The 12,986-nt window shown below is 47.3% G+C and overlaps 1 protein-coding gene across 2 annotated transcripts in view; it reads right to left on the reverse strand.

Moving 5' to 3' along the window:
- KALRN (kalirin RhoGEF kinase) overlaps positions 1-12,357 on the reverse strand; it is a 721,333-nt gene extending 708,976 nt beyond the window's left edge. For both annotated transcript variants that reach the window (XM_054575190.1, XM_054575189.1), the window contains exon 1: positions 11,990-12,357. In XM_054575190.1, the coding sequence (XP_054431165.1) occupies positions 11,990-12,062 (73 nt within the window). In that variant the 5' untranslated portion in view covers positions 12,063-12,357. The remainder of the gene's footprint in view (positions 1-11,989) is intronic.
- Between the last annotated feature and the right edge of the window lie 629 nt (positions 12,358-12,986).

Raw genomic sequence — 12,986 nt, forward strand, 5'->3', positions numbered from 1 at the left:
AGAGAATGGATCCAGTCTGTCTTCTCTCTTTCAAGGTTCACAGCATCTCTCAGTCCATCATATGACCTTGGCTCCCAGTCACAGAGAAGTCTGAAGTCAGCTTAATCAAAGCTCTAGCAGCATCTGACATGAACACTACCTGATCTTTTCCAGTAGCCAGAGAGAAAAGATGTCCCTCCATGCCAGAAATAACCTCTTTGCCTGGGAATCCCATCCTTTTCTGACTTTTGAGGAGCTAGAGCTCACCCTGCTACCCTGCCCATACACATAACACATTCTTACACCTTCCATCTCTACCACTCTCTCCACCAATGATTTTTTTCACACATTCAAAGATTTTTCTCTCTTTGGAAAACAAAAAATCAAAAAAATTTTCACTGGACCTGAGAACTTTTGAAAAAATTATTATTGAAGCACAATTTGCTTGCATAAAATTGCATATATAAGTCTACAGCTCATTGATACTTCACAAATAGAACTCAACCATGGGAAATAAACAAGATACTACTAGCACTCTCAAAATGTTCTTTCAATTACCATTTTTATCTCCTTATTTTTATGACCAAGCTTCTTGAACAGTGGTCTGTCTTCATTTTCACCACTCCCTCATCCATTTCAGCCTAAGCAACCCCTCTTTAGTGAATTTTCCCCACACCCACCCAGGTGAGGCTGTTGATCCTTCCTCTATATCCTCAATGTATACAGCATGTAATCCTCTATGGCACTTACTATACTACATTACAATAATTTGCTTATGTGTCAGGCAATCCCACTAGACTGTTACCCTCTATGTGAAAAAGATTACTTTTAACTTGGTTTTGTACTCCCACAGCCTGGCACTTAGTAGGTACACACCTTGTGTTTGACACTTGTGTTTGAATGAATGAGTACAAAACTAGACAAAGAAATCCAGTCACTGAAATTGATCTGTTCCTTGTCCAGTTCTCATGAAAAGTGATAATGATATATAGCTGTTAAAACTCAATGTTTGGGATCGTGGAGCATTCCCTTTACATCCAAGTATCTGAGCCTGCTATGTGCCGAAGCAATGGAGTACAGAGAAGAAAGCTAATATCTCACACTTACCCTCCAAATTAAAGCTGTGACATCACTCCCAATGGTGTTCTGTCCTTCCATGGCCGCATACCAATGTGGAGGCCTGCCAGTATTTCCCCCAACTGCTCCTGAAGCTATTCCTCCCTCTCCACACAGCCTCCTTTGCAGGGCAGTAAGAAGTCAGACAAGAATCCCCCAGAAGCCCCACACCCTGCCTCCTAGCCCCCTTTTGTCATATTCAATTAACCATCTGCCAGTCTCCAGGGTCTCCCTTCTAGGCCTACAGCTGTCAACCCAATATTGTTCCCCTACCCCCACCACCCATAGATGCCCATTGTCCCTGGACTGCAGAGTAAGAGTGTACAAGGCAGGGATTTTAGCCACATTCCCAGTCCCTGCCCTGCCATGCTCTGGAATAACTATAACATAAGCTTAAAATCATACCTCGGCCTATCTCTGTGCTATTACAAAGAAGGAAAGAAAGGAAGAAGGGAGGGAGGGAGGGAGGGTGAAGGGAGGGGGCGGATTGGGGAAGCAAGCTATTGAAGCATCATAAGTTTCATGATTTAGAAAATAGATTAATTTAACTAATAATACAATTATGTATGTAAAATAATCATATTACTAGTAATAAAATCCCATTACTATTTATAATATGAATATAACTATAGCAATATATGGTATATCTACAAACAACCAGCAACCCTGAGAGGTAAGAATTTTTTTACCCATTTCACAGATGAGGAAATTGAAGGTAGGAGAGGTTGTAATTTTCACAAGGTCACACAGCTATTAAGTTCTTGTTTTAAGACTATGATTCTGGGACTGAGCTACACGTAAGGAAACTCCCACCTCCTTCTACTCTAACAGATATAAGTCCAGTACCCCACAGCCCACCTTTTGGAATAGGAGCCCCCAGATTCCCCACCCCTCTGGAGGGCTGTGTCAGATCCTTGAGAAACCTTCATTGAAATGGGGCCTTTCCCTTAATGACAGTCCTTGGATTTTTCCCTAAAAGAAGAGTTGGGAGTCCAGTCAGAGGGAGTGTTTTCAGCCAACAGAATGGTAGAGCTCACCTCTTCCCTCTTGTGTGCGGGGGTTTCTCTTAATGAAGAAGCATGGGAAAAAGGCTCAGTCACTATACTTCCTCATTCTTCTAGGACTTCTAGAGGCATTGAGGAAACCCTAGAAGTTCAAGGGCAGGTATAGCACCTGATAGCCAGACATTCACCCCTCGCCCGGAGACTGTCCCCAACACCTTCTTGCCTGAGTCCCCCTCCTCTCTCCTCTTCCCACCCACCCTCCAACCCACTAACTTGCCTTTTGGACTCACACTCTGTTAGAGGTGATTCTGCAGACCCTACTATATAGCCTGGAGAAGATCCCGCCTCAGACTGCAAAAGGAAACTGCCAGCATTTCTAAAAGGACTGCTAATTTGGGATCTCCTAGACTTCTTTCCATCTTTCCTCTCCAAGGACCATCTAGGGTCACACACCAACCCAAAGCTTAACTGATTTCATAGCTGCCCTCAGCTTACACCATTCTCCTCAAGTATGGCACCACTGGCCCCTGAACCTCCAAGCCAGCTGATTGATACTCTCTCTAATGGGACTGTTGATCAGGCACATTGTGCCCTCAGCTGAGGTCCTCGCTGGCCAGCTACTTTACTCACATCTACCTTCCCCCAGTCTCCTCCTCTAGCCCAGAGCTCACCCTGCAGCTGACATTGAAATTCATCCCTCCAGGCTCATCCAGGACTTTAGTCCAATAATTCCTCCTCTCTTCCCTAAATATTCATTCTTCTCTTCCTCCTCCCCACCCCTAGGTATTCATATATCTTCCCCACCTAAAAAAAGCCTTTCTTCAACTCTGCTACCCATCTCCAGCTACCTTACTATTTTTAACCTTCCCTTCACAGCCAAACCTTTCCAGAGTCATCTATATGCACTCCCACCACTTCCTCCCCATCCACTCACTCCCCATTCCCCTTGCAATTTGGATTCCACCCCCTAAAAGTAATTCCAAAGGTTACCAATGATCTCCCAATTTCCAGAACCAGAGCACTGCTCTCGGGCTCTCTCCTGGTTCTCCTCCAGCCTTTCACTTGCGTCTACATATCTGCCCTTGGCCCTCTGCCATTAAGCCTATATATGCTTTTCTTTTATTATCTCATCTATTCTGATAAGTCCAGCCACAACTTCTTACGGATATCTCCCAAATCTACTTTTCTGGCTCTGGCCTCCTTCCAAAGCTCCAGACTCTCTCTCTCTCTTATCCGCCTACAGAATTGACACCTCCCTTAGCTATTTCACTGACACCTGAAATGCAACATGTCCCAAAGTAAGTCCCCAAATCCTCCCTCTCCTCCTGCCTCCCCACAGCTGCTTTTCCTCTTTCTAAATCCTTACTTTCATTTAGGGTATCTACATCCTCCCAGTCACCAGGCTCTAAGCTTTGGAGTCATTTTTAATTCCTGCTTTTTCCTCAACATTTCTACATCCAAGGTGGCAAGGTCTATGAACTCTACCTCCACGAAGTCCCTTATATCCATCCCCTCCTCTCCATTTCCACTGTGATATATCAAGTTCAGACCCTCCTCACCTATCACAGTGGTCTCCCAATCCAGCCCTGGCCAGCCTCTCCCACTCTAATCAATAGGGCTGCCAGATTTGTCTTCCTGATCATGTCATGGCCCCATTTAGAAACTTTTAGTGTCTCTCAAAAGCACACTGCAGAGAAGACCATACTCCTTGGCTTGTAACTCAAGGCCCTTTATGATCTAGGAGCCCAGTAAATGTTTAATAAATGAAACAATCAGTCAATCTGGTCCCCACACCCTTCTGAATTTTTTCTCCCTTTGATCTTCTACCTGCATCCTCTGAGTCACTAGAACTGGACCTCTTAATGTCCCAAATATGCCATGGATGTTCCCACATGCCTAACGCTGGTCAAACCGGGAAACACAATACTTTCTGTCTTCCCCATCCAAATCCTACTCAGCCTTCAAGTCTCAGCTTGAGGACTAACCACTTCCTTAAGAACATAGCTCATTTACCATTTTTCACTCCTACTGTTTATCCCTCGTGCCCATGTTTTCTAGCTAATGTTCAGCTCCCTTCTAATAATGCCATGGGGCAGAAGGGGAGGAGATGAAGCTAATTCTCCAACAGTTTGTTCTTTACTTCTCTGAATTTATTCCTCTGTCCTACCAGCTGATCATTTCCATTCCCTCACTCCTCAGTAGACACAATTTCAAGCAGCTCTATTGATCCAACAGCCCTGTGGCTGTCAATCATTTCCTGGTTATTTTGCTGCCAGTCATTCACACACAAAGGAGTGGCAGGAGGAATCTGAACTGCATGCAGCCAGAGAAGGAATAGGAAGGGACTGATTCACTGCACCCACCTGAGGCTTCACAGAAGAAAGAACTCCATTCTTGCTAGGCACCTCCAGATGGCATGGGACCATGTGCCAGGGCCTGGGTGCTGGCATTTTTATACTTTTGTGGAGGAGAGAATAGGAGTGCCCCAAAAACAAAATTGAGAAGGACTGCTCTCTTCCTAGGCTGGAAAGGTCCCATGGAAGTCAGATTAAATAAGATAATACTTGTCAGAAGAGGCACTCAGAGTAATAAAATGTTCAATTTGGAAGGAACTATCTACATATATTTGGATAGGATTGTACACCTTATATAGGCCTTTCCCATACAGTATCTTATTTGAGTCTCTCAAAAGCCCTATGTGGGGGTGGGGGAGGGCGGTATTACCCTAATCTTACACAGATGTTGAAGTCACTTGCCCAAGTCATCCAGATAAGTAGAGAGCAAAGGGGAGTATTCACCTCCTGTTCTCTTACGTGACCTTCTAAGCCGCCTGCATGGGCTTCTTTTTTCTAATTTTCCTACCCTTTAAATACAAGTGCTCCCTGAGGGGGTACACATTTATATCTATTTCCCTTCCTGCCCCATATTTTTTCTTATAATGATTTTATACACTCCCATAGCACAGTACATTGATGCAGTAGGCACTCAATAAATATTTGTCAAACAAATTGTTAAATAACTGATTGAAAAAACTGAGGCCCAAACCTTAGCCCTCTGATTCCACAGACAGGCTCCTGGCACTCCGTCAGGCTGCCTCTCTGGCATTCTCTTCCACCCCATGTCAAAAGGCCTGCACACACCCCTTCCAGAGAATCCCCAGCCTTTGTGCCATCCCATTTGTATATTAAAATAGCAGGAACAACAAGGATGGCTAGGATTTCTTGTGCTCCTACCTTGTATCAGAAACCACTAGTTGTTTTTTACACATTGTTTTCCTACTTAATCCTTCTAACTTGTAAAACAAGTATTATTAGTCCAGTTTTGCAGAAGACTGAGGATGAAAGAAATTAAATAATTTGCCCAAGATTCTACACCTAGTTAGTGCTGAGTCTATCTCATACAACAAAACCCATGATCTCTGGCTACACCAGGGTTTCTCAATCTCAGCACTATTAACACTTTGGGGCTGGATAATTCCTTATAGTCCTATGCATTATAAGATGATTAGCAGTTCCCTAGACCTCCACCCACGAGATGCCAGTAGCAACATTCCCTCCCATCCCAAATTGTGACACCCCAAAAAATGTCTCCAGACATTGACAATGGTTCTCTGGGAGATAAAATTGAGAACCACTGGACTATACCATACTGACTCCCTCCAAAAGTAAAACTGCCAAGTTCCAGAACCAGAAAGAACTTCGAAAACTAAAAATTTTCATTCTCTAACATCTTAAAAGAACCTCTAGGTCACCTGTGCTAGTGCTTTATTGATATTTACGGTCAGTAGATTTTTCTTACTTCTAACTAAATTTCTCTCTGTAGCTTCAGTTTATTCTAATAGCTTCAGTTTATCCTTACCTCTTTCATCCCACAAAAGATTACCAAATACAATTAGACAGAATGAGCCAGTAATAGAGTTACTGATGATTGGAAGCACAAGGAAGAAGCAAAGGCTCCCAAATCTTATGGAGAGCTCCTAGATGTCACTGATATGTTCTAAAATACATTAATATAGAAAAAGTTATATAAATTCACTATTAGAAATATTAACAACATACCCTCTCCAGAACAGCAAAGTCCTCTCACTACTCCCCAGAAGTTTCTGGGAAGTGGTGTGACCAAAAGCCCAATTCATGATGAGTAGAAATGGAGGAGAATCAAGAAGAACAATAAACACTGAATTACGCATCAGGTTTACATTATGGAGCACAGAGCACCATGTCAAAAAGAGGTATTTTCCATTGCTACAAAAGAGAGCTCAGGACATGACAGACCTCCTCTCCTTTAGGTACCTGACAATGCACAGTCAGGGTGGTGATATTTATTCAAAGAATTGCATACCAGCATAAGGTGTTGTTCCCAAATTTCCCTTCTCTATGATCTGAACACAATGATGTCCAGTTCCTCTGTCTAGGCAGGATGGGGCTATCATCTGAGAGAAAAGTTTAAAGAATCATACAGTAAATACCAACATACTACCACCTAGATTCAACACTTGCTTATGTATTTCCACATCTGCTTTATCTATATTGGGACTGGTGGTTTTTTTATTGATAAATCACAAGCTCTTTAGAAGATCTTTCTCCTTACCTCCAAAAAAAATTAATAATACCTTCAATGGTAGAGATCAACCCTACATGTATGAAAGAGTAAACACACAATATAATACCACTGATGAAATAAGAAAATGAGTATAGACAAGTGAGGAACTTGGAAGAGAGAGTTCATCTTCTGCGTTGCAAAAGCTCCCAGAAGAAGGTGGGGCTCAAGTCTCTAAGAATACGTTAGCTTTAGAGAGTGGCTGTGCCAGGGTAGATGATTCAAGGAGAACGTGAGTCAAGGTGACCTTGGATAGTGAGAAGAGCAGCCAGGCTGGAGCTGAGCTGTAAAGTAAGGACTTGCTTGGCCCTGAAGGCCCTAGGGAGTCATTGTATGTCCATAGACCAAACCAGGTAGCGACATGATGAAAGTAGTGCAATCTACTCTGGGAAGCGCGATCTGCCTGCAGATGCCAATTTGCAGTAGGGGTGAAAGAGCAAGTTCCAAGGACAAGAATCAAAGCCACTACAAGGAGTCCATTAGTGGCATGAACAGCAAGGGCTAACTATGAAAGATAATTCAATAGGGTTTGTTAGAGGAGAGATCCCTCACAGACAATACCAAGGTTTTAAATATCATGAGTGAGAGAGGGAGGATGCCACTTGCAGAATTAATGCAGGCAAGAGCAGGAGCTAGTTTGGGGAGTTGGAAAGACATACAGAGTTGAGTTTAAGTCTGGCCAAAGTCTAAGTAACAGCAAACATTCCAGTTGAAAATGTCTGGAATCACAGGACAAAGCTCAACACAAAGACAGAAAAAGAAGATATTTCCACATCATTCTATTTTCACTTATCTTCTTAGGGTTTTTCCTTTGAATAGTAAAGAAAGAGCTTTCTCCTCTGTCACCAAAGCTAAGCTCTTGAATTTATTCAAAAACCTATTCTTATCTCACCTCTTCACGTATCTAACTCAACAATCAAGCTGGCATCTTCAGTTTTTCCTGTCCATGGGCTTTCTCCCTCCCACCTCCAAACCCGCTCTGACTGACAGAAAAAAAGAAAAGAACATGAAACGAAAACTGCTTATGGCTAGCACACAATCTCTTTTTCCTTTCACTGATAAACTCTGCAATTAACTACTTCAAGCCCACCACCCCAAATCCCTATTCTGAATCCTTGTTCTAATGTTGTGCTCCCAAGAGTTCTCAGTGGCCTTCTTTTTATCACATCTAGTGACACTTAGCCAGTGCTCCTCCTGCTCAACCTATCTGCAGCCTGTCATCACATCAAAACCTATGCTGACTCCCTAAGGTCCCCAGGATCAAGTCCCCTTTGTTGCCACTTCCTGAATAAGGGTTTCTCCCCCGATTTCTAATGAGAGCCCCCCTCACTTTCCTCCACCCCCTCCAAGAGCCAAATCACAACAAAGCTTCAGCTGCATCCATTCATGGTGCAGAAGTCTTCTAAGTCTACATCACCAACACTAACCCCTATGCTCCTGTCTTGAGTCCCACATTTCCCACAAAACTCCACCTGGATATCCCTCAATCACCTCCAATTATCCACATCTGAAGCAAACATCACTACCTGAGAAAAGGACTCTTGTCTTCATCCAGACTACATCAGCAGGGACCATCAGTCCTCTATGCTATCAACCAAGCTACTTCCGTTTCCTCATGAGCTTAATTTTCTTTTCCTCCTATTACTAGCTTGTCAAGAAATCCCCACATTTCTGCCTTTGAAAATGTCTCTCAAGTGTTATCTCTGAATCCCCATCCTTTCTGCCACCAATCCAGACCAAGTCCCCTCCATCTCAGGTCTAGATCACTTTTGTATCTCCCTGGATTTTTTACTCTCGCTTCTCTACTTCATCAGTCATATCACCTCCAGATTAACCTTTCCAAAAACCACTTTCTTCAGGATACGCCCTTGCTCAAAAACCTAAAATGACTCCCTACTGACCCTGAATCAATTTTAAACTCTTCTCGTGGGTTTCCAAGACTCTCCCTATCTGGCCTTGCCCTACTTACCCAATCCTGTTTCCTATTCCTCCCCAAACTACATCTTCCATTCGGTCAATCTGAAATCCTCAATGTCATGCCCCAACCTCCCTGTGCCTTTGCCCATGCTGCTCTTCCCACTCCCCATCCTCATCCCCCCTCAAAGGCAACCCTCAGTTTCACTCCTCTGTAGTTCTGTCAACTTTTTACTTTATAGCACATTATGTTTAGCAATTAATTAATCTCTGGAAGTAATTATCAATCTTCTTTTAAAAGTTCTTCAAGGGCAGAGACCACGGTCAGTATTTCATTTGTATTCCACAGCACCCTAGACAGCAGAACACTTCTGGTAGAAGTTGAAAAGTCCTTGTTGGTTTTTTATTCCAAGTGGTTCCTATTCCCAGATCTGAGTCCCCATATTTCCCCTTCTCTACCTCATAAACATGATCAATAAAATTACTAAGACATATTAATTAATAAGACATGCTTGGAATAGAGAATTTCCAGGAAGATGATGTGGAGTCCACCAATCTATAAGAATAGTGGGTTGGGGCATGACATTGAGGATTTCAGATTGACCGAATGGAAGATGTAGTTTGGGGAGGAATAGGAAACAGGATTGGGTAAGTAGGGCAAGGCCAGATAGGGAGAGTCTTGGAAACCCACGAGAAGAGTTTAAAATTGATTCAGGGTCAGTAGGGAGTCATTTTAGGTTTTTGAGCAAGGGCATATCCTGAAGACAGTGGTTGGGGGGGCACTATCTACCTGTGTCCACATGCATGTAGGGAAGATGTAATAAATCTAGCTTTATCAGTTGGTCAAGAGAAATGAAATACCAAAATAATCAGAATATGACAAGTAAGGACAGTATTATTTGAAACATGCCTAATTAGAGGCATAGCATACTGCGGTCTTGACAAAACAATTGCCAATCTGGTCTTTGTGCATGCAAAATTTTCCACCAAAAACGAGGGGGTAACCCTGGCACTAGGGACTTTAATTTGTTTGAAGGTCTCTCAATTGCTCAGTTGAATAAATTCATAATGTCCAGCCTGCCAGTTGCTATGATCCATAGAAAGAGGAATCCGAAGGAAGAAAGCTAAGAAACATGGCCTTTTCCACAAAGTTTGGAAATATGGCCTAAGAATCCCCAGCAAGAGCCCAGGCTAGAGATTGGAAGGAGTAGATCAGGAAGAAGAGCACAGAGGGCCAAACAGGACCACTGGCAGCCTGTACTCCCTCTTGGAACTTGTTATAGGTCACAAAGCATTTCCAGCCATATGCATTGAGGGTTTCACATTTCTCTGATTCTAAGTGCACATCAGACCTAGCCTCCCTTCACCAAGCCTGCCCAAGAAGGAATAGCCCTAACAAGAGTCCCACAGGAGTCTGCTATTTACTCTGTGATTTGAGCTGGAGCTAAACAATATAAGCCCCATGTTGGGTTTTGAAAGGCCCTAGGAAAAGTAACATACTGAACCATTACAGGCCATTAACACCATTAATGCTGTGTGAATTCATTTGTCAGAAATTAGCAAGCATCTAGAAACTGAGCTCTGCTCCAAGGGTCTGGGACAGAGAATGGACAGGAACTAGTGTTTGTATGGTAAGAAAGGGGAAGGAGGAGTGGACACCAAAAAGAAAGAAGAGAAAGAAAAAGAAAGGCAGGGGGTCTAGAAAGAAAAAGTGGGAAGTCTCCCACTTCAAGAGTTTTCCTCAGAGCTAAGAAAAGGCACGCTTTTGCCCCAGATGGGAGGCAAGAGGGGTCAGGAAGACCCCCTGGTGAGTGTTTCCAGATACCACTTAGCTCCCAAAAATCTGACCCTAGATGCCAGGCTATAAACTCAGGTCAAGTCTGAGATGGTGGCTCCCCACACACACTTGAGAATCCATACCTTGGGTCCTAGGCTGTGAGAGAGAGAGAGAGAGAGACAGACAGAGAGAGAGAGAGAGACAGAGAATGAGAATGAATATGACCTCTGGGGAAAAGGAAGGAGGGAGGGAGGGAGGCAAGGCTGAGCCCTGAGGAGCAGGATAGGGTAAGAGAGGCTCCCTCTGCTTTCTCCAGTTCCTGGAATCAGCCTGTACTAAAGCGTTTTCCTTTCCAGACCCACTAGAAAATGAACATATGGGCCAATCAAGTCTTACATCTAAAGCCACAAGTCTCCCCAACAAAGCACTCCACCCCCTTCCCAGAGATGACCTCCAGGGCAAGACAATGAGTTTAGGAAACAGATGGATGTGCAGAGAGCCTTCAGAGCTAACCTGATCTGGCTCCACCAGCCCACGTCCTCTAATCCAGCTCACCAAAGGAGAGGGCAGAAGCGCAGGGTCTCATAACTTACTGGACTCCTTGGGGCAAAGATTCCAGACAAAATGGTTCCAGACTTGGGAGGATGAGGAGCTCTATCTACCGAGGTGGCGGAAGCCACAGGTAAAAGGGAGATGGGTAATCCCGGACCATCAGAGAAACAGGGCCACAGGTGTTGGGAGATGAAGGTGGTGGGTGTCTGTTCTGAGGAAGGGGCTCTGTAGTCAGGGAACAGAAGCTATAGAGCTGGGGGATGGGAGGTGGCGAGGCTGCAAACAGCTGGAAAGGCAAATCTGGGGGCTTCACAAGCCACAGGCAAGGAAAGACTCAGTGGGTGTGTATGAGGGGGATGCTAACTCACACTTCCAGGAATAAGTGATTCTTATGAAAATCTCATCCGTTCCCAGAACTGGAGAAGAGGAGGACTAGGAGGACGTCTGAGGCGCCCACCGCCCTCCCAGCACCGTCAGCCTCTCAAGTCTAAGACGCTGGCTCCCCACACACACCCTGCTTGACCGTCCTGAGTCCGCCCCGCTCCAGACTGTCAGTCTGCAGCCTGCGTGACTCCGGGTCCCCACGGCCTTCCTCTTCGCACATCAAGGCCCCGGGCCCCTGGGCCGAGAAGGGGTTCCAGCCCAGGGCAGCCAGAGCCTGGCTGACAGGCGCTGGGAGGAGGGTATCGAGGGAGGGGCCAGGGACGCCGGCAGCTGGAGCGGCACACCGCAAAGTGATCCAACATCGCCCCATCCCCGCGCTCCGGGAGAAGGCGGCCGAGGGAACCGCCTCCCGCCTCCCCACCACAGTCTCCCGCAAGTGAGGTGAACACCAAGGGGCGCTGAGCTCCCAGCCCCCACCCATCCCCGAAACGCGACCAGCATTGCCATAACAACAAGAATCTCGGCAACTCCAGTTCAGACGACGAGGGGGACGGTTCCCCAACACACACACCCCAGCAACAGCCCTGCTTCCCCAAACTTGTCCGAGACGCCGCGTCCAAGGCAGCGGCCCTGCCCCCGGCTGCCCGCGCCCTGCTCAGTCTACCTGTCCGGAAAAAGGCGTCCACGTCCGAGTCGGCTGCTCCTCCTTCCTCCGCAGCCCCCTCCGGGGGGTTCATGACTGGGGGAGGGCGCCCGCAAGCAGCCCCAGGCCGGCGAAGCCTGGGGCCGAGGACTGCTCGGCGCCGGGTGGGCGGAGGGCGCGGGGCGCAGCGGCTGCGGCTGCGGCCGCAGACACAGCGGACTCCGGGCTTCGAGGGCTGGAGGCTGGGGCGGCTGGCTGGGGCAGAGGACGCCAAGCCTCCCTCAAGCGGAGGCGCGAGGCGGGCTGGGGGCGACTGTCGCCGGCTCCCCCATGGTACCCCTTCCCCCGGGGGCGCTGGCCGCCTGCTTTCTGGCCGGGGCCGGGGTCCGGGCTGCCTGGGCGCCCGCTCTTGCCCAACAGCAGCAGCTGGCCTCTCCTCCTCACCCGTCCGCTTCTCTCTATTGTTCAGCCCTGCTCGGCTCTCCTCTTTATTTTTCCTCCTCCCTCCCACCCTCCCTGTCTCTCTACCTCCTCCCTCCCTCGTTCGCTCGCCCGCTCGCTCGCTGCCTCCGTCCCTCCCTCCCTCGCTCTCTGGCTCCCCCTCTGGCTTCTTGCCGCCGCCGCTGCCTCCCCAGCTCCTCCCCCGGCTCCCGCTCCTCAGTCCCGGCCAACAATGACCCGGGCAGCGCCGAGCTCAGCTGAGGGTTCGGCCCGGACCGGGGACTCGCCGCGGACCCCCGGCGGCGCGGTCGCCTCCGTGTCCCGCGGCCCGGCGCCGGCCTCTCCAGGAGCCGACAGCCGGCCCAGAGCTATTGTTCCGGGAGGTACTAGGCCGGCTTCCTGAGCCCAGCAGGAAAAGCCCCGCGAAGGAGACCGCCGAGGAGGGGGCGGGGCCGCCGGGCACTAGCCCTGCTCGCCCGCGGCTACGCCGCCCCAGCCGTGCGCGCTCAGCCTTTTCCCTCAGGCTGTCTGTGCTCCGTGCCCCACCCTGCTCCCAGGTGTGAGTGGGAACCCTAAG

This window comes from Pteronotus mesoamericanus, unplaced genomic scaffold (assembly GCF_021234165.1).
Source record: "Pteronotus mesoamericanus isolate MK-2021 breed Mesoamerican mustached bat unplaced genomic scaffold, CSHL_Meso_final contig_27, whole genome shotgun sequence".
NCBI lineage: Eukaryota > Metazoa > Chordata > Mammalia > Chiroptera > Mormoopidae > Pteronotus > Pteronotus mesoamericanus.